Source organism: Microchirus variegatus, assembly GCF_963457635.1.
Source record: "Microchirus variegatus genome assembly, chromosome: 5".
NCBI classification, from domain to species: Eukaryota; Metazoa; Chordata; class Actinopteri; order Pleuronectiformes; family Soleidae; genus Microchirus; species Microchirus variegatus.
In genome coordinates this window covers 32,780,409-32,802,521 of record NC_139806.1, presented here as the reverse complement: position 1 = coordinate 32,802,521, position 22,113 = coordinate 32,780,409, and the positions used below count along the sequence as shown (strand labels likewise).

General features: G+C 41.6%; 4 protein-coding genes across 6 annotated transcripts in view; all 4 read right to left on the bottom strand.

Moving 5' to 3' along the window:
• Positions 1-22,113, bottom strand: part of LOC310927150 (collagen alpha-3(VI) chain-like) — a 95,156-nt gene that overhangs the window by 62,639 nt on the left and 10,404 nt on the right. For 2 of the 3 annotated variants that reach the window (XM_083889429.1, XM_083889430.1), the window contains exons 3-5: positions 17,711-18,304; positions 16,695-17,327; positions 16,019-16,609 (exon numbers count right to left, since the gene is read on the bottom strand). In XM_083889429.1, coding sequence (XP_083745555.1) covers positions 16,019-16,609; positions 16,695-17,327; positions 17,711-18,304 — 1,818 coding nt within the window. Of the gene's footprint in view, positions 1-16,018; positions 16,610-16,694; positions 17,328-17,710; positions 18,305-22,113 lie in introns of those variants that run through there. The other variant, XM_083889431.1, reaches the window with a different exon arrangement.
• On the bottom strand, positions 7-1,433 carry LOC310926677 (collagen alpha-3(VI) chain-like; the record flags this gene model as incomplete). Its single annotated transcript, XM_083888860.1, has 2 exons — positions 7-638; positions 809-1,433. 2 exons carry the CDS (start codon positions 1,431-1,433, stop codon positions 7-9), a joined length of 1,257 nt encoding a protein of 418 aa, XP_083744986.1.
• Positions 1,678-3,104, bottom strand: LOC310926676 (collagen alpha-3(VI) chain-like; the record flags this gene model as incomplete). Its single annotated transcript, XM_083888859.1, has 2 exons — positions 1,678-2,309; positions 2,480-3,104. 2 exons carry the CDS (start codon positions 3,102-3,104, stop codon positions 1,678-1,680), a joined length of 1,257 nt encoding a protein of 418 aa, XP_083744985.1.
• On the bottom strand, positions 3,348-12,834 carry LOC310926675 (collagen alpha-3(VI) chain-like; the record flags this gene model as incomplete). The annotated part of the gene is made up of 8 exons (XM_083888858.1): positions 3,348-3,979; positions 4,150-4,749; positions 5,056-5,649; positions 5,820-6,419; positions 6,727-7,320; positions 7,491-8,090; positions 8,398-8,997; positions 12,342-12,834. The coding sequence occupies 8 exons, from the start codon at positions 12,832-12,834 to the stop codon at positions 3,348-3,350; spliced, it is 4,713 nt and encodes a 1,570-aa protein (XP_083744984.1).

Sequence of the window (22,113 nt, the reverse complement as noted above, 5' to 3'; positions counted from 1 at the left end):
TAATCTTCACTTTACATCTTTGAATAAATGAGTCACTTTCTTACCAGTTACTGTTGGTGTCATGGCCGTGGCCCTTACTAGCACTGTGTTCATTACAGAGGAGAGCTGTTCTTGGACACTGGGGAGGTCGGTGAACTCAGACACTTTGAGAGCAACACTAGGGTCATATGATATCTTCTGCAGCTCCCCAACATCAGAGCCCCTTGTTCCAATGCCAATCACAAAGATGCCCTGCTGTTTAAGAGCAGAGGCTGGGGCATCGACACTGTCAAAAGACCTTCCTCCATTGAGCAGGATCAACATCTGTGGGACACCTTGCAGCCGTCTACTCCCGGAGGAGTTTGTAAAGACATTGTCCCTGACGTACTGGAGGGCTGCCCCAGTGTTGAGGGGTCTACCTCCTCTGTGTCTGAGCCCCCTGACTGAATCCACAATATCCTCTTTTGTGCTGTATGTGTTCAGATAGAAATGGACCTCTGCATCTCTGCTGTACTGGGCCACAGACACACGGTCTTTGTTTTCTCCCACTTTCAGTTTCTCCACCACTTTCTCAACAAAATCACGCATGGCAGGGAAGGCATTCCTTGTGCCATCAGAACCATCCAGAAGGAATACGATGTCCTTTTTGGTAGTGTCAACTGAGAAAAGATCAAAAGAGCAAACGAATGAAACAACCATTTAAAAGACTATGTTTGTGACCTAATCATTGTTAAGGAATGGGCTATATTCTCTTTCTTTTTTTTATTTATCTCCCTAAGTTTAGGTGAAACCTGTCACTGTTGGAAAGCGGTCTTGCTAGTTAACATACCAAGTACTGTTGGTGATTCTGGGCTGACGTCAATAACTGCAGTCTCCAAGGAGGACTGAAGCTGCTGTTGGACACTGGGAAGGTCAGTGAATTCAGACACAGACATAGCGCGATTGGGATCATCAGCTATCTTCTGCAGTTCTCTGATTTCAGAGCTCCTGGTTCCAATTGCAAAGGTCAAGACACCCAGATTTTTGAGAGCAGAGGCTGGGGCATCGACACTGTCAAAAGACCTTCCACCGCTTAGCAGAATTAGCACCTGTGGAACTCCGTCCAGGCGCCTGCTTCCAGCAGAGGCCGTGAAGACATTATCTCTCAAGTACTGGAGAGCTGCTCCAGTGTTGAGGGGTCGTCCACCTTTGTGCCTCAAGCCTCTGACAGTGTCAAGGATCTCGCCTTTTGTTGTGTATGTGTTCAGATAGAACTGGACGGCTGGATCTCTGCTGTACTGAACCACTGAGACTCGGTCTTTGTTGTCATCCACACTGAGTGTCTCTACTACTCTTTGCACAAAGTCTCGCATAGCTGGGAATCCAGTTCTAGTACCATCAGATCCATCCAACAAGAACACAACATCCCTCCCAGCTGGTTTTTTCTCCACTAAGAAACATAAGATTTCAGACATGATTAGGTTCTTATCTTAAGCTTTTCCAAAGTGAAAGTATGATGGTAAATGTTTACCTCAAGGTTCATACAACCCTTCTATAGCTAAGCTGGTAAAATAAACATCTTTTGACAAGGTGTTACTGGTTGTTTTTTATAGTGTTAAAAAACATTGTATATGTTAGATGGGATTGGCACTAGCAGTCCCGCAAGTCTCATGTGGATGATAAAGAGGGAGACAATGGATGGATGGATTGCAATTATCTTCAGTTTACATCTTTGAATAAATGAGTCACTTTCTTACCAGTTACTGTTGGTGTCATGGCCGTGGCCCTTACTAGCACTGTGTTCATTACAGAGGAGAGCTGTTCTTGGACACTGGGGAGGTCGGTGAACTCAGACACTTTTAGAGCAACACTAGGGTCATATGATATCTTCTGCAGCTCCCCAACATCAGAGCCCCTTGTTCCAATGCCAATCACAAAGATGCCCTGCTGTTTAAGAGCAGAGGCTGGGGCATCGACACTGTCAAAAGACCTTCCTCCATTGAGCAGGATCAACATCTGTGGGACACCTTGCAGCCGTCTACTCCCGGAGGAGTTTGTAAAGACATTGTCCCTGACGTACTGGAGGGCTGCCCCAGTGTTGAGGGGTCTACCTCCTCTGTGTCTGAGCCCCCTGACTGAATCCACAATATCCTCTTTTGTGCTGTATGTGTTCAGATAGAAATGGACCTCTGCATCTCTGCTGTACTGGGCCACAGACACACGGTCTTTGTTTTCTCCCACTTTCAGTTTCTCCACCACTTTCTCAACAAAATCACGCATGGCAGGGAAGGCATTCCTTGTGCCATCAGAACCATCCAGAAGGAATACGATGTCCTTTTTGGTAGTGTCAACTGAGAAAAGATCAAAAGAGCAAACGAATGAAACAACCATTTAAAAGACGATGTTTGTGACCTAATCATTGTTAAGGAATGGGATATATTCTCTTTCTTTTTTTTATTTATCTCCCTAAGTGTAGGTGAAACCTGACACTGTTGGAAAGCGGTCTTGCTAGTTAACATACCAAGTACTGTTGGTGATTCTGGGCTGACGTCAATAACTGCAGTCTCCAAGGAGGACTGAAGCTGCTGTTGGACACTGGGAAGGTCAGTGAATTCAGACACAGACATAGCGCGATTGGGATCATCAGCTATCTTCTGCAGTTCTCTGATTTCAGAGCTCATGGTTCCAATTGCAAAGGTCAAGACACCCAGATTTTTGAGAGCAGAGGCTGGGGCATCGACACTGTCAAAAGACCTTCCACCGCTTAGCAGAATTAGCACCTGTGGAACTCCGTCCAGGCGCCTGCTTCCAGCAGAGGCCGTGAAGACATTATCTCTCAAGTACTGGAGAGCTGCTCCAGTGTTGAGGGGTCGTCCACCTTTGTGCCTCAAGCCTCTGACAGTGTCAAGGATCTCGCCTTTTGTTGTGTATGTGTTCAGATAGAACTGGACGGCTGGATCTCTGCTGTACTGAACCACTGAGACTCGGTCTTTGTTGTCATCCACACTGAGTGTCTCTACTACTCTTTGCACAAAGTCTCGCATAGCTGGGAATCCAGTTCTAGTACCATCAGATCCATCCAACAAGAACACAACATCCCTCCCAGCTGGTTTTTTCTCCACTAAGAAACATAAGATTTCAGACATGATTAGGTTCTTATCTTAAGCTTTTCCAAAGTGAAAGTATGATGGTAAATGTTTACCTCAAGGTTCATACAACCCTTCTATAGCTAAGCTGGTAAAATAAACATCTTTTGACAAGGTGTTACTGGTTGTTTTTTATAGTGTTAAAAACATTGTATATGTTAGATGGGATTGGCACTAGCAGTCCCGCAAGTCTCATGTGGATGATAAAGAGGGAGACAATGGATGGATGGATTGCAATTATGTTCAGTTTACATCTTTGAATAAATGAGTCACTTTCTTACCAGTTACTGTTGGTGTCATGGCCGTGGCCCTTACTAGCACTGTGTTCATTACAGAGGAGAGCTGTTCTTGGACACTGGGGAGGTCGGTGAACTCAGACACTTTTAGAGCAACACTAGGGTCATATGATATCTTCTGCAGCTCCCCAACATCAGAGCCCCTTGTTCCAATGCCAATCACAAAGATGCCCTGCTGTTTAAGAGCAGAGGCTGGGGCATCGACACTGTCAAAAGACCTTCCTCCATTGAGCAGGATCAACATTTGTGGGACACCTTGCAGCCGTCTACTCCCGGAGGAGTTTGTAAAGACATTGTCCCTGACGTACTGGAGGGCTGCCCCAGTGTTGAGGGGTCTACCTCCTCTGTGTCTGAGCCCCCTGACTGAATCCACAATATCCTCTTTTGTGCTGTATGTGTTCAGATAGAAATGGACCTCTGCATCTCTGCTGTACTGGGCCACAGACACACGGTCTTTGTTTTCTCCCACTTTCAGTTTCTCCACCACTTTCTCAACAAAATCACGCATGGCAGGGAAGGCATTCCTTGTGCCATCAGAACCATCCAGAAGGAATACGATGTCCTTTTTGGTAGTGTCAACTGAGAAAAGATCAAAAGAGCAAACGAATGAAACAACCATTTAAAAGACTATGTTTGTGACCTAATCATTGTTAAGGAATGGGCTATATTATGTTTCTTTTTTTTATTTATCTCCCTAAGTGTAGGTGAAACCTGTCACTGTTGGAAAGTGGTCTTGCTAGTTAACATACCAAGTACTGTTGGTGATTCTGGGCTGACGTCAATAACTGCAGTCTCCAAGGAGGACTGAAGCTGCTGTTGGACACTGGGAAGGTCAGTGAATTCAGACACAGACATAGCGCGATTGGGATCATCAGCTATCTTCTGCAGTTCTCTGATTTCAGAGCTCCTGGTTCCAATTGCAAAGGTCAAGACACCCAGATTTTTGAGAGCAGAGGCTGGGGCATCGACACTGTCAAAAGACCTTCCACCGCTTAGCAGAATTAGCACCTGTGGAACTCCGTCCAGGCGCCTGCTTCCAGCAGAGGCCGTGAAGACATTATCTCTCAAGTACTGGAGAGCTGCTCCAGTGTTGAGGGGTCGTCCACCTTTGTGCCTCAAGCCTCTGACAGTGTCAAGGATCTCGCCTTTTGTTGTGTATGTGTTCAGATAGAACTGGATGGCTGGATCTCTGCTGTACTGAACCACTGAGACTCTGTCTTTGTTGTCATCCACACTGAGTGTCTCTACTACTCTTTGCACAAAGTCTCGCATAGCTGGGAATCCAGTTCTAGTACCATCAGATCCATCCAACAAGAACACAACATCCCTCCCAGCTGGTTTTTTCTCCACTAAGAAACATAAGATTTCAGACATGATTAGGTTCTTATCTTAAGCTTTTCCAAAGTGAAAGTATGATGGTAAATGTTTACCTCAAGGTTCATACAACCCTTCTATAGCTAAGCTGGTAAAATAAACATCTTTTGACAAGGTGTTACTGGTTGTTTTTTATAGTGTTAAAAACATTGTATTTGTTAGATGGGATTGGCACTAGCAGTCCCGCAACTCTCATGTGGATGATAAAGAGGGAGACAATGGATGGATGGATTGCAATTATCTTCAGTTTACATCTTTGAATAAATGAGTCATTTTCTTACCAGTTACTGTTGGTGTCATGGCCGTGGCCCTTACTAGCACTGTGTTCATTACAGAGGAGAGCTGTTCTTGGACACTGGGGAGGTCGGTGAACTCAGACACTTTTAGAGCAACACTAGGGTCATATGATATCTTCTGCAGCTCCCCAACATCAGAGCCCCTTGTTCCAATGCCAATCACAAAGATGCCTTGCTGTTTAAGAGCAGAGGCTGGGGCATCGACACTGTCAAAAGACCTTCCTCCATTGAGCAGGATCAACATCTGTGGGACACCTTGCAGCCGTCTACTCCCAGAGGAGTTTGTAAAGACATTGTCCCTGACGTACTGGAGGGCTGCCCCAGTGTTGAGGGGTCTACCTCCTCTGTGTCTGAGCCCCCTGACTGAATCCACAATATCCTCTTTTGTGCTGTATGTGTTCAGATAGAAATGGACCTCTGCATCTCTGCTGTACTGGGCCACAGACACACGGTCTTTGTTTTCTCCCACTTTCAGTTTCTCCACCACTTTCTCAACAAAATCACGCATGGCAGGGAAGGCATTCCTTGTGCCATCAGAACCATCCAGAAGGAATACGATGTCCTTTTTGGTAGTGTCAACTGAGAAAAGATCAAAAGAGCAAACGAATGAAACAACCATTTAAAAGACTATGTTTGTGACCTAATCATTGTTAAGGAATGGGATATATTCTCTTTCTTTTTTTTATTTATCTCCCTAAGTGTAGGTGAAACCTGTCACTGTTGGAAAGCGGTCTTGCTAGTTAACATACCAAGTACTGTTGGTGATTCTGGGCTGACGTCAATAACTGCAGTCTCCAAGGAGGACTGAAGCTGCTGTTGGACACTGGGAAGGTCAGTGAATTCAGACACAGACATAGTGCGATTGGGATCATCAGCTATCTTCTGCAGTTCTCTGATTTCAGAGCTCCTGGTTCCAATTGCAAAGGTCAAGACACCCAGATTTTTGAGAGCAGAGGCTGGGGCATCGACACTGTCAAAAGACCTTCCACCGCTTAGCAGAATTAGCACCTGTGGAACTCCGTCCAGGCGCCTGCTTCCAGCAGAGGCCGTGAAGACATTATCTCTCAAGTACTGGAGAGCTGCTCCAGTGTTGAGGGGTCGTCCACCTTTGTGCCTCAAGCCTCTGACAGTGTCAAGGATCTCGCCTTTTGTTGTGTATGTGTTCAGATAGAACTGGACGGCTGGATCTCTGCTGTACTGAACCACTGAGACTCGGTCTTTGTTGTCATCCACACTGAGTGTCTCTACTACTCTTTGCACAAAGTCTCGCATAGCTGGGAATCCAGTTCTAGTACCATCAGATCCATCCAACAAGAACACAACATCCCTCCCAGCTGGTTTTTTCTCCACTAAGAAACATAAGATTTCAGACATGATTAGGTTCTTATCTTAAACTTTTCCAAAGTGAAAGTATGATGGTAAATGTTTACCTCAAGGTTCATACAACCCTTCTATAGCTAAGTTGGTAAAAAAAAACATCTTTTGACAAGGTGTTACTGGTTGTTTTTTATAGTGTTAAAAACATTGTATATGTTAGATGGGATTGGCACTAGCAGTCCCGCAACCCTCATGTGGATGATAAAGAGGGAGATAATGGATGGATGGATTGCAATTATCTTCACTTTACATCTTTGAATAAATGAGTCACTTTCTTACCAGTTACTGTTGGTGTCATGGCCGTGGCCCTTACTAGCACTGTGTTCATTACAGAGGAGAGCTGTTCTTGGACACTGGGGAGGTCGGTGAACTCAGACACTTTTAGAGCAACACTAGGGTCATATGATATCTTCTGCAGCTCCCCAACATCAGAGCCCCTTGTTCCAATGCCAATCACAAAGATGCCTTGCTGTTTAAGAGCAGAGGCTGGGGCATCGACACTGTCAAAAGACCTTCCTCCATTGAGCAGGATCAACATCTGTGGGACACCTTGCAGCCGTCTACTCCCGGAGGAGTTTGTAAAGACATTGTCCCTGACGTACTGGAGGGCTGCCCCAGTGTTGAGGGGTCTACCTCCTCTGTGTCTGAGCCCCCTGACTGAATCCACAATATCCTCTTTTGTGCTGTATGTGTTCAGATAGAAATGGACCTCTGCATCTCTGCTGTACTGGGCCACAGACACACGGTCTTTGTTTTCTCCCACTTTCAGTTTCTCCACCACTTTCTCAACAAAATCACGCATGGCAGGGAAGGCATTCCTTGTGCCATCAGAACCATCCAGAAGGAATACGATGTCCTTTTTGGTAGTGTCAACTGAGAAAAGATCAAAAGAGCAAACGAATGAAACAACCATTTAAAAGACTATGTTTGTGACCTAATCATTGTTAAGGAATGGGCTATATTCTCTTTCTTTTTTTTATTTATCTCCCTAAGTGTAGGTGAAACCTGACACTGTTGGAAAGCGGTCTTGCTAGTTAACATACCAAGTACTGTTGGTGATTCTGGGCTGACGTCAATAACTGCAGTCTCCAAGGAGGACTGAAGCTGCTGTTGGACACTGGGAAGGTCAGTGAATTCAGACACAGACATAGCGCGATTGGGATCATCAGCTATCTTCTGCAGTTCTCTGATTTCAGAGCTCCTGGTTCCAATTGCAAAGGTCAAGACACCCAGATTTTTGAGAGCAGAGGCTGGGGCATCGACACTGTCAAAAGACCTTCCACCGCTTAGCAGAATTAGCACCTGTGGAACTCCGTCCAGGCGCCTGCTTCCAGCAGAGGCCGTGAAGACATTATCTCTCAAGTACTGGAGAGCTGCTCCAGTGTTGAGGGGTCGTCCACCTTTGTGCCTCAAGCCTCTGACAGTGTCAAGGATCTCGCCTTTTGTTGTGTATGTGTTCAGATAGAACTGGACGGCTGGATCTCTGCTGTACTGAACCACTGAGACTCGGTCTTTGTTGTCATCCACACTGAGTGTCTCTACTACTCTTTGCACAAAGTCTCGCATAGCTGGGAATCCAGTTCTAGTACCATCAGATCCATCCAACAAGAACACAACATCCCTCCCAGCTGGTTTTTTCTCCACTAAGAAACATAAGATTTCAGACATGATTAGGTTCTTATCTTAAACTTTTCCAAAGTGAAAGTATGATGGTAAATGTTTACCTCAAGGTTCATACAACCCTTCTATAGCTAAGTTGGTAAAAAAAAACATCTTTTGACAAGGTGTTACTGGTTGTTTTTTATAGTGTTAAAAACATTGTATATGTTAGATGGGATTGGCACTAGCAGTCCCGCAACCCTCATGTGGATGATAAAGAGGGAGACAATGGATGGATGGATTGCAATTATCTTCACTTTACTTCTTTGAATAAATGAGTCACTTTCTTACCAGTTACTGTTGGTGTCATGGCCGTGGCCCTTACTAGCACTGTGTTCATTACAGAGGAGAGCTGTTCTTGGACACTGGGGAGGTCGGTGAACTCAGACACTTTTAGAGCAACACTAGGGTCATATGATATCTTCTGCAGCTCCCCAACATCAGAGCCCCTTGTTCCAATGCCAATCACAAAGATGCCCTGCTGTTTAAGAGCAGAGGCTGGGGCATCGACACTGTCAAAAGACCTTCCTCCATTGAGCAGGATCAACATCTGTGGGACACCTTGCAGTTGTCTACTCCCGGAGGAGTTTGTAAAGACATTGTCCCTGACATACTGGAGGGCTGCCCCAGTGTTGAGGGGTCGTCCACCTTTGTGCCTCAAGCCTCTGACAGTGTCAAGGATCTCGCCTTTTGTTTTGTATGTGTTCAGATAGAACTGGACGGCTGGTTCTCTGCTGTACTGAACCACTGAGACTCGGTCTTTGTTGTCACCCACACTGAGTGTCTCTACTACTCTTTGCACAAAGTCTCGCATAGCTGGGAATCCAGTTCTAGTACCATCAGATCCATCCAACAAGAACACAACATCCCGCCCAGCTGGTTTAATCTCCACTATGAAACATGAAATTACAAACATGTTCAGGTACATTATGATGGTGACATTTTCAATTATTTGATTTTAAAAATATTCTTTCATTAAACATATTTGTATTACATATGCAGAAGATGTCAATAGCTAAATTAATTTTGTCGTGGCATTTTCCATGTATCATGTCTTGCTTTGGTACATCATAAATCTACAGTGTCACTTGTTGGTGTACATAATAAAGAGCATTCATTCAAAAATAAGTCAGCCATTGTGGAATTGCTCAATTTAATCAAATCTTTGTTTAGGCCAATTTAAAATATCAGTTTGTTTAATGACACATTAGATGTATTCAACCATCATTAGCTAAGGTGATTGATTTAATTCATTCTTTAAATAATCTTAATTCTTACCATTTTTTGTTTCTTCCTCAACTCCCACTTGCATTAGATGATTCATTAAACGTTGATGAATATGAGGGAGATTACCAAAGTCTGGAACTGAATACGTATAATTTCTGTTTGAGGAAATGACTTGCATTTCGGCTAAATTCGACATTCTTGATCCAACTGCAAATGTGACAACTCCTGCATCCTTTAGCATACTTGCTGGTCCTTGTGGAGAATCTCTAGATCTTCCACCAGCTAACATGACAAGTACTTGCTTTGCACCTTCATGATGTCGACCTCCAGCATTTGAAACAAAGACATGATCCTTCACAAAATGGAGTGCTGCTCCAATATTATGTGGCCTCCCACCTTTTAGTTTCAGATTTGTGACATGCTTAAGAACATCTTCTTTTGTGTTGTAAGTATTCAGATTAAAACTGAGTTCAGCATTGTTGCTATACTGTACAACAGCAACTTTATCTTTTCCTTGATCCAGGTCAAAGTTGTCAACCATTTTTGCAACAAATTCTCGTATAGCAGAGAATCTACTCCTGACATCATCAGATCCGTCAATGAGAAACACAATATCTCTATTCATTCCTGAGCTTGATCCTGGAAAAGCCCACAAACATACAATGATATTATTTGTATTAATTTAACAGGAATATGATTACAATTTAACTGAAAAACATACAGACGTGCACACAACATGAATGCATATTTTTACTCACCTACACCAGGAATGAATGTGCCTTTGAGAGAGGCAATGGTTGAGAGCAAATGTTCTTTCAGAAGAGGAAAGTCAGACTTCTCCTTGATAAAGAACAGTGCCTTTGAGCTACTCTGAGGACTCTGAGCTAATTGCTCCATCTCCATTCTGTCTGCATTATTAACCCCAATATTGAAAAGGACAATCCCAGCCTTTCTCAGCCGGTCAACAGGAGCCAAGACATCATCTTCTGATTTTCTACCGCTTAAAAGGATTAATATCTGTGGGACTCCCTGCTGGGCTCTGCTTCCAGATGAAACAGTCAACACGTTGTTCTTCACATAATCCAGGGCTAGTCCAGTGTTCAAACTGGAACCTCCTTTCAGTTTCACATTGCTCAAATGACTCATGATGGTATCTCTCAGTGAGTATGTGTTCAGTAGGAAATTAATTGTGGGTTCTGTACTGTACTGAACCAAAGCAACTTGTACTTTGTTTGGACCAATTTCTGTTTGCTTGACAAAATCTCTGACGAAATCCAATATAAGTACTTCACTTGCTTGTGTTTCATCAGATGCATCCAATAGGAAAACAATATCAGCACTCTGAAGTTCTAATTCTGCAATTCTGTCTGAAATGGATACAAACATATTTACAATAGTAATGTCTTTGCAGCATACAGAAACATTTAAAAAAATATCTCATACATAATCATTGACTTTTTATGTGAGGTTTAAGCGAGCATTATTGTTCTTACCAATAACACTTGGAATGTGCATGGTTTCTTGAGTGCCCTTCAGTGCTGTTTCCAAAGATGGATGTAAACTTTGGAGATTGTTGAAGTTTGTGACATGAAAATAGTGTGCAGGTGTCAAAGAGATGGTTTGCATTTCCAAGGTATCAGCATTCTTTGTTCCAATACTAAAAGTCTTTATTCCATTTTCTTTGAGTGACTGTGCTGGTCCTCTGACATCATCCCCCGATCGGCCACCACTGAAAACATACAGATACTGAGGGACTGAATCTTCACGTCTGCCACCAACAGAAGCAGCAAAGACATTCTCTCTGACAAATGCCAGTGCTTTGCCAATATTGAGGGGCCGTCCCAACTTGTGCCGCATTGTTCTAATAGAACTCAGCACATCATTCTTGGATGAATAGGAATTCAAGTAGAAATTCACTGTGGCATCACGGTTATATTGAACAACAGCCACTTGGTCTCGATTTTCACCTATATTTAAATTTTCAACAACTTTTTCTACAAATCCTCGTATGTCTTCAAAGCCATTCCTAGAGTCATATGATCCATCGATAAGAAACACTACATCATTTTTCTTAGAATCTGCAAAAACACAACAAAAAAACAAAAAAACAGAAAAGAAAGTGGAGATTAACTTTTCTGCTTCTGACAAGTAAACAGCTACAATGACAGATAACCACAATTGCCCATTTTCCTCTTTTAATTGTAAAGAAAAACAATAGTGAAAAGATAAAATGATGTTATATTACCAAAACCATTTGTGGAAACCCTTTCTTCTATACGGTGGGATGCCTCTCTCATCAAAGACAACACATCCCGTGTAGCAGAGGGAAGTTCCTCATAATCAGTAATTGAGAGTGCATATGTGGGTTCACGAGATATTGTCTGAAGCTCTAAGGTGTCAGCATGAATTGTTCCAATGGCGATTGAGATGATGCCAATGTCTTTCAGCATTTTGACTGGGGTTCTTATGTCATCTCCAGATCTTCCACCACTCAGCAGTACAAGTATCTGCGGAACTCCTTCTTGGATTCTACTACCTGACTCAGAAGTAAATACATGGTCCCTCACATATTGAAGAGCTGCTCCAGTGTTGTGAGGATAGCCACCTTTATGACTTAGATCTCTGACTGCTTTGAGCACATCATCCTCTGTCAAATAACGTCCCAGATCAAAATTTATTTCTGCCGTGTTACTGTACTGAACCACAGCCACATGATCATTGTTTGCATTGATGTTTAGATCTGTCACTATTCTCTCCACAAAGTCTTGAATATCTGGGAATCTTTGTTGAGAATCATCAGAACCATCAAGCAAGAATACAACATCTCTTCTGCTGGAATCTGGAATCAGACAGATATGTAAAGAAATTTACAATGATTACATTTGTGGTGAAAAGTCTTTATGTGTTGCAAATGTTCACTAATCCTATATGCACTACTACCAAGGGTTCCATTATTAATGCTTTATATGTGTTATGTGATGTGTAAGATCTTGTCATTACAATCTTACCATATGATGTTGGTTTGAGAGCTGGGGTTTCACCATTCTTGGTGTCGGTCAATAATGGTTCAATCTGTGAAAGATCACCGGAATCGGCTGCAAAGAAAGCTCGACTTGATTCCTGTGAAATTGTCTGAGCCTCAAGGATATCTGCACTCTTTATCCCAATGACAAACACGATCACACCAATTTCTTTTAGGTTTTCCGCAGCATTTCTGACATCATCATTGGACCGACCACCAGTTATGAGAACCAAAAACTGAGGAACTCCCTGTTCATGCCTACTTCCAGAAGAGGCTGTAAGAATATTGTCCTTGACGTACTGGAGGGCTGCACCAGTATTGAGAGGTCTGCCTCCTTTATGCCTGAGACGTCGCACATTGTCCACAACATTCTGTTGTGTTTTGTATGTGTTGAGAAATACATCTGCAGAGGGGATCCTGCTGTACTGCACCACTGAAACACGGTCATTGCCATCATCCACGTTGAGCTTCTCTACCATTCTCTCAACAAAGCCAAGCATTCCTTGAAATTCAATTTGCATTTCATCTGAGGAATCCAGCAAGAATACAACATCGCGCTGAATGGATCCAGTTTGACCTTGAGAACCATTAATAGACAAAGAATTGGTGCTCAGTTAATTACACACTGAATTATCAGATAGATAGATAGATAGATAGATAGATAGATAGATAGATAGATAGATAGATAGATAGATAGATAGATAGATAGATAGATAGATAGATAGTCTTACCTAATGCACTATGGAATTTTAGTCTTGGCTGCTGTCGAGGCACCCGTTTCACGAATGACATAAGTTGTTGATGGATGCTCCCAATATCATCAAATTGAAGCACAGTAAAAGCATAGGAAGGATTATGTGCTATCATTTGGAGCTCAAGTATGTCTGCATGTCTTGTACCTACACAGAATGCAACAACCTTGTCCTGTTTTAGAGCCACAGCTGCACTTTCAACATCATCCTCAGATTTTCCGCCACTCAATAGAATCAATATTTGTGGGATACCTTCTTGGTGCCGACTCCCTGAGGTGTCAGCAAAGGCATTCTCTCTCACATAGTCCAGAGCTGCCCCAGTGTGGCGGGGACTTCCCCCTTTATGGTTCAACTGCTCGATAGCATCAAGAACATCTTGTTTTTCCATGTGGGTGTTCAAATTGAAATGTGTCTGTGGATCTCTGCTGACCTGGACCACAGAAACACGGTCTTTGTTTTCAGCAATGCTGAGTGCTTCTACCACTTTTTGGACAAAGCTTTTCATTGCTCGGAAGCCTGCCCGTGTTTCATTTGACCCATCCAATAGAAACACTATGTCCCTTTGGGGGGACACTAATTCAACTAGAAAAGAATCGGAAAATGTTGTTTAATAATCACAGACCATCAAACAGCAGTGCAATCATTATACTTTTATACTGAAATTATAGTTTAAGCTATTGCAACAAGCGAGGTGTTTGAATGACAAAATGTGAAAAAAATTGAAGACTAAAGCAATAACTAACAAAGAAAGTTAAATCAAAAGGTGCACAGTCCCTGTTCACAAAGAAAAGATGGCAGAGGCTGAAAAGGACTTTTCTTGTGTTCTTTAATTCTGAAAATTCAGGCAATGATGTAGTTATCATTGGCTCAAGAAAGAGCATAAGAATAAAAGGAAGACAAGGAACTCCAACTGACTCCACATCCGACTGTCCAAAGTACATGAAGAAATGGGATAAGAGCCCAACAAGAAAAGGTGTAACGGAAAAAGTATAAAGGAAATTGTCTACCCAGCGGAGACATTTTGAAGAACATGAAATGTATTGGCATTCCACACAGGATGATCCAGTTTCATTGCAGTTCATGAAACTGATCGACATTCTTCAGAGGATGATGCAGTTTCTTTGCAGCACTTCAAAATATGAAAGATAATATGAAAGACCTGAAGAGGTAAATAGGAGTGTGATTCAACTACGAATTAGAAACACATCTTACCTACAACGGTACGTGGTTCAATTTGTGTTTCTGACTGGACAATTGCAGCTACGTCTGGCTGAATGGACAGAAGTTCACCAAAGACAGGCAGATTGAAAAGGAATGTGGAGGAGAGGGCAATTTGTTGAAGCTCCTCCTGTTTTGCATTTTTCATTCCAATGGCAATAGTGAGAACACTGATTTGTTTAAGCGCTAAAGCAGCTCTTCTAACATCATCATTAGATTTGCCGCCAGTCAGTAAAATCAGGATCTGAGGGACACCCTCTAGTCGTCTACTCCCAGATGAGTCTGTAAAAACACGGTTTCGCACATACTGAAGAGCAGCCCCAGTGTTCCGACGTCTTCCTCCTTTATGACGAAGACTTCTGACTGCATAGATGACAGCCTTTTTGGATCTGTGAGTTGTCAAGTTGAAGTAAACTGTGGTATCATCACTATACAGCACAACTGCTATTCGAATCTCATCTTCATCAGTGACGAGCTCTTCTGCCATTCTTCTGATAAACTCACGAATAGCAGGGAGTGCATTTCTGGAGTTATCTGATCCATCAAGGAGAAACACTATGTCCCTCTTTTTGCTCTCTGCATTATCAAGGTGATACATGTATAGACAGAAAGACATTTTATGGACTGCACATTGAAGACTTGTGTACACTTGTGTCTCATTGGCATGACCAATGAGAATCTCAGACAAAATGCAATGCAAGAACACAAATGACCTGTGAAGCTGCTTTTTGAAAAACAATTGCTTAAAAATAGTTTAAAGAAATATAAAGTGAAGTGTGTGACTATTAATCTTTGCCAAAATATCAAAGTGACAAGTGGAGATAAGTATAAAAATGCATAGATAGATAGATAGATAGATAGATAGATAGATAGATAGATAGATAGATAGATAGATAGATAGATAGATAGATAGATAGATAGCAGTATTCATAATTGAGCAATAGAATGATGTACCAACATTTGCCATCATCAATCATTATAAATGTATGTGCAGTTCTTACCTAGTAAATCAGAGGTTTCAGTCACTGTTTTCTCAGTTTTTTCGTTCATGTTCACTGTAATAACAAGCTGTGACAGGACTGAGGACAAGTTGGAGAAATCTGCAACCTTGTACACGAAACCAGGTTTGAAGGCAATCATTTCCAACTCTGAAAGGCTGGCATCACCCACTCCAACTCCCACTGACATGATTCCATGCTCTTTGAGAGCAACTGCTTGGCTTCGTACATTATCAGTAGATGGTTTGCTACTTAGAAGAATTAAAATCTGGGGAACTCCTTCTAGTCTTCTACTTCCCAAGGAAGAAGTGAAGACACTGTGTCTCACAAATCGGAGAGCTTCCCCAATATTATGATGCTTTCCTCCCTTGTGCCTCAAATTTTGGATGGCATTCACAAGGTCATTATTTGTCTTATGAGAATTTAGATAAAAGCTGACTTCAGGATTATCAGCAAACTGAACCACAGATACTCTGTCCTGACCCATGCTGACAGAGAGGTTCTCCACTATTCTCTTGACAAAGAGTTTTATCTCTTGGAATCCATTTATTGTGTTATCAGAGCCATCCAGTAGGAACACAAAATCTCTTTTAACAGCATCACCTTGTTCTGAGATATAACACATAATAATCAGTTGTTGTGCACCAAGCAGTAGAAGAACAGCATTTTTAACATGCTCATGCGAGTTTCCTTACCTTGCTGAAGCACAATAGCTAGCTGTTCCTTTGGAAGACTCACATAGGTATTGAGCTTTGATGGTACAGTGTTAAGCTCACTGAATTCTTTCACATTGAAGGCAAAGGAAGGGTTGTGTGAAATGGCCTCAATCTGCTTTGGGTCTGCATCCCTGACACCAACACCAAATGGTACGACTCCGCCTGTCTTCAGTGCACCAGCAGGTTCCTTCACACTATCCCTGGATTTGCCTCCAGTCAAAACAATCAGATATTGTGGGACATTTACTGCAGCCCGGCTACCACGCTGTCCAGCCAAGATTGTGTCCTTCATGAATCTTAGAGCAGATCCTGTATTTAGACTACGTCCCCCAGCAGGTGTCATTGCATTGACAGCTCTCAACACCTCATCTTTGGTTTGAAAGGTGTTAAGGTAGAAATTTGGTACTGGCCTCTCACTGTGTTGAACCACTGAAACCCGTACTTTGTCGATCCCAACGTCAAGTGGTTCGATTACTTTGGTGATAAAATCCCGGACATAGGGAAAATATGCTCGCACATTGTCTGTTCCATCTATAAGGAAGGCAACATCCCTCTCATTTCCTGAAACAACTGAGAGAACACAAAAGTTATTGTTACCAGGGTGTTCTACATGTTTATTATAAATACATTTTAAATAACACAAATGGCAACTCACCAGTTTCTTCAGTTTCCTCTGGGATGTATGATATATCTGTATCACCAACCACTGATGTTAATTTTGGCATGATGATTTCAGCCATAGCTGGTATTTGAGAGAAGCTGCTTTCATGGAAAGCCAGATCTGGAACAAAGGCAACCGTTTTAAGAAGGTCGCTATCTGCTTGCCCAGAGCTGACTGTAAAGGTCAAAACGCCACCCAGAGCCAACTGATCAGCTACACTTTTAATCTCATCATTGGGAGGACCCCCTGTGATCAGAACCAACACCTGCTGGACTCCCTGCCTTCTACGTGACCCAGTTGATGGCTGGAACATTTTGGAAAGGGTATGTCTCATGGCTGCTCCTGTATTCAAAACTGAACCTCCAGTCAGCCTGAGTTGAGAGATTTTGTTCACAACATCTTGCCTATTGTTGTAGCTGTTCAAATAAAATTCAATTCTTGGATCTTGAGCAAACTGTACAAGACCAATCTGGACCCTCTCAGGACGTACATCTAGCTGGTTGACCACGTTGATGATGAAGTCTCTCACATAGGGCCAGTTAGCACTGCCAATGTAGTTCGAGCCATCGACAAGGAAGACAAAGTCTCGGACCACTTTTTGGGCCTCCACTGTAGTTATCTCCACCACTAAGGGGAAGCAGAGAAAAAAAATGCCATTTGTAAAAACATGAATGTACACTACCCAGGCAAAAAAGTTTATATTTCTGTCCAGATGAAAATTGATTATTTTTTAATCCTATACATGTTTAGTCCCAATCTCTTGTGTTGTCTTTGCTTTGTACTTCTGGAAAATCCCTTACTTTTGCCATTAGACATAGTTTCAATTTCACCAAACATTTAAGTAATTTCCAAATACAATCATTCATCAAAATCATTTTTTTACATCATATTCCTATAGGATTTTAATGACCTAATTTTAAATTATTTAAAACTTGCATTTGGATTCTCATAGATAGAAAGATAGAAAGATAGATAGATAGATGAAATATGTTTTGCAGACAAAGTATTACCTGGCTCAGTGGGTATTTCAGTAACCACGACACCAGCTAGAGTGGTGAGTGCAGTAAGAATTTGCTTTGGATTGCGAGCCATTCCACGGAAGTCCCTCAGTATGAACACAACACTGTCAGCAAAGGCAATCTGTTTTAGCTCCTGCTCGTCAGCTGATTTGGAGCCCGCAGCCATAGTTAATACTCCCATTTGTTGCAGAGCCCTAGCAGGTTCTATCACACTGTCACTGGATTTTTTACTGGTCAACAACAGTAAAACCTGGGGTACCCCCTGCGAAAGACGACTTCCCTTATCAGGTCGTAGCATATTTGTGCGTACATAGTCCAATGCTGCTCCAATATTGACTGTCTGTCCGGGTCTTGGTTTGATGGTGCCCAGTGCTGCCAACAAGTCTTCCCTGGATCCATAGGTGTTGAGATCCATCTCAAGTCGGGGGGAACTGCTGAATTGGGCTATACCCACTTGTACTTCATCTGGACCAATAGGCATGGTGTCAACAAACTTTTTGATGAATTCACGTATGGAGTTGATGAGAGTTGCGCCCATTGTACTATCAATGAGGAAAATGATGTCTCGTTTTCCAACTGCCAAGACTGTAACGAAAAAGGGAAAAGGCATTAGTAAGAGAATTAAAGCTTTTCATATAATCTTTTTAAAAATAAATCTCTAAATGTTAAACGCTAACAAAGCCCACCAACTTTTCTTCCTGTAATTAGAGTGATATATTTTTTAATTATTTATTTGGAATTTATGTTCATTAATAATGACCTACGGAGGGATTCCTTCTTAATCATTCTGTAATTTATATACTGTATATATTGGCTGCTTTATAGAATATTTGTTTTAAATAATTCCCCTAAAACTAAATCATTCTTAACTCACAAACACTAAAAATGTTGTATTCCTCTAATTTCACAAATATAGTGGAGCCATGCACTTCAAGTTTGTTCTTGGCACTGCTGTTTTTGTCTATGTTTAGGCCTGGGTCATGCTTTCCTCGTCCACCTGTCTGTAGAGGTATGGGTGATGCCCATGTCCACGACCGTGCACAGCAAAGCACCTCCACATTTTGAGACCACATTAACAGCACATGCTCCCTGGATCACAAGACTTTCTAGTCTAGTTGGGAGCATGCTCTAGTTTGGGTCAGAAGAGGCAACGAAGAAGAATCTTGGACCCTTACTTTAGGAGGACCACATGTGCTTATGGCAAGCAGTTTTAACATTTAATCGAACCACACTCCTATCTGTAATTACATTTTAGATAGCCATAATAGCATTAATCTCCGTCAAAGTTGTATTCTCACTAGTCAGAATGGTCATTAAAGATATCTGCAATAATATTCTTCCTAGGACAAATAACGTCACTTTTGCCATGTGTATTGGACTTTCAATTTCACTTGCATTCTGGATATCTAGAATGAACATTCTGGATATCTGCAAAATAATTATTAATAGAAACAACACAATTGCAGATATCCATAAAAGTATTGTTGATATCTGGAAAAGTTTTTCATATTGGATATCTGAAATGAAAATTATGACTAGTAACAATTGGATTGAAGATATCTGAACCGGGAGTTTCTCCTAGTAAGAATTCTATTGCAGATATCCAGAATGACGTTGTGGATATCTGAAATTGAAAACCCAATACACATGAATGGCAAAAGTGATGTCATTTGTCCTAGGAAGAATGATGTCGTGGATATCTGAAATGACAATTGTGGATAGGAAGAATGTCACTGTGGATATCTGAAATGCTCTTTTGACTAGGAAGAATTGAATTACAGATATCTGTAATACATATCCAGTCTAGCTATTAAATGTTAAAACGGATTCCCATATGTGCTCAAAGATGGACTATTCAGGGCTCAAACAACCCAAACCCATAAAAACGGGGCCAACATCCTGATTGCAAATGTTTACTCATGGAATTGAATGTGAGACTGAGTACAGTCTCATCCATCCACTCTTTAGAGTAAACGGACCCATGGTCATGTACCTACATGCAAAAATAGCAAAGGGGGGTTGTGGGGACATGCAGCATGGAAAGTATGACTTGGCCCTTACTTGTACAGGTAACATGAGTAAACACTAATGATGCAGTGATGCAAATTTTGCCAGTAACGTAATGAGAAAAATAACCTCATGATAATGTTTTGATGGTGGGAATGCACCATTAGAGATAATACTTGTATCTTTTACTGTAGTAATACAATTTTGTCTTATTGCAAGAACGTACCGTCGTTATTTCAAACTGAGCAATAATGATACTGTATCTTACCTTGAGCATTATATTACATACATTGTTAGCTTTTTATTAAATAAGTGCCCTTCCACAGTGTCTTGCCAACATTTACAGAGAAGTTACATACCTTCTGTGAACTCAGTGTTAATAATAATGGTGCGCTGGACCACCCCGTTAATGTATGGGAGCAGTTGGTCACCCATGTCTGCCATTGATCTGAAATCACGGGCTGACATGACAAAACTTTTGTCTGTAGCAACTGCTTCAAGATCTTCAGTGGCAGTGTCACCAATCACCAGGCCAAATGTGATAACACCAGCCCTCTTAAGAGCCCGGTCACCAGCACCGGTATCATCAGTGGATGGCCCGGCACTGATAACCAACAGCATCTGGGGCACACCCTCATCTGCCCTTCCCCCAGCTGTCTGGCTCAAAAGGCTAGTGGCCACTTCCTCCAAGGCAGCCCCCAGGTTAGAATCGTCGCCCCCTGAGTAGGTGAGGCCCTTCACAGCTTCCAGGACTGACGATTTGCTGTCATAGCTATTAAGATAGAACTTTATCTCTGGAAAGGAGTTGTATAAGGCCAAGGCCACACGAACAGTGTCCCTGCCCACATCAAGGTTCTGAATGATTCTCAAAACCAAATCTCGCACAATGGGGAAGTTTGCTGCTCCAACATTCTGTGATCCATCAATTAAGAATACTAGGTCAGCTGAATCTTGTGCTTTAGGGAGAGACAGAGAGAGAGAGAGAGAGAGAGAGAGAGAGAGAGAGAGAACAAAACAAAATGGAACTTGTGAAAGCGTTAACATAGTGAGACAGAGGTAAAGAACTCGTGCTAGCATGACATTGCAAAGTAACATTCAGAGAAAACCAATCTATCAACAACAGTGAAAAACAAATCATACTGCATGTATGCTGAACCAAGGAGATTTCCTATAGTGATGTAATTTAATTTTATACTATAAGTACTGATATCTGAAAACTAAAGCATTTATAGATGTGGCTAAACTAGGGCTGAGAATGACTTTGAATGATAATAAACTGATATCTAAAAAAATAATAATAATAATTGATAATACATGATTGAATTTTGAAATAAACTAAATAAATAGTAAATGATGAATGTGTTGTATTATGTCATAAAATCACCATGATGTGTTCTCAGACATTATGGAAACCCTAACCCTTCAATGACAACAATGGTACAGCCAGTTTATTCACAATTCAAATTTTAATTTGTAGCTCCTAATAGTTAGATATTGTTGATTCATGGATTGTTTCCTAAACCTGGCAACATTGAGTCTGGGGAGGAGAAAATGGGGACAATATTTTTAATGTGGATATTAGAACCTGTTTTTAACTCTAGTTGCAGTTATTTATAAATGCTGTAAACTATTGATCTATATGTTCCTTGTTAAATCTCCACTGAGTTCAGCCATTCCATGCAGACTCTTGTTACAGACCTCAAATAACTTGACCAGTCATGACCCTGTGGCCCATCCTTGACGTACACAGTTTTTGCACTGTTTGAGAATGTATTGCATGTAATCTTTATCAAAATTAGTTAAATCACGTGACGTGAAGCTGCTTTGGATTTCCGTCAATTGCAGTGATTCCGGGACAATTTTTAAAAGTTAGATGTGCAATATCTGGACATAAAATACATTCTCAAATTAGTGCCTCTGCAGTTCAAGGATGATTGCAGGCAGGTTCATCACCGTTTTAAATACACAATATTTGCACATTTTTACACAGAAAGACATTGTGACTGATAAAAAGAAAACACATATGCAAGACACAAAAGCGGTGGTGCGTGGTTAGCTGTTGTTAAAAGCTCATTGATTTTGAGTGACCTTTCTTAAAGGCAGGGTGTCTTTGAGACCTTGTTTATCTTCAAAGGTTTTGTGAATGACTTAGTTTTCTTGTCCTCTGTCTCCTGCAGCTGTATTATACCCAGGCATCATGTCTTAATCTGTGATCTGTGACAGATTATTGCTAATGCCATAACAGCACTGAAATAAAGACCATATTTAAAAGCATATATGGGATGGTAATGTTTTGTCCTTAACTTTTACCAAATTTGATGTTGCTTTGATCAAGTAACTACAGTGTATGTGACTGTATTAAAAACTGAGCACCCTAATAATAATAC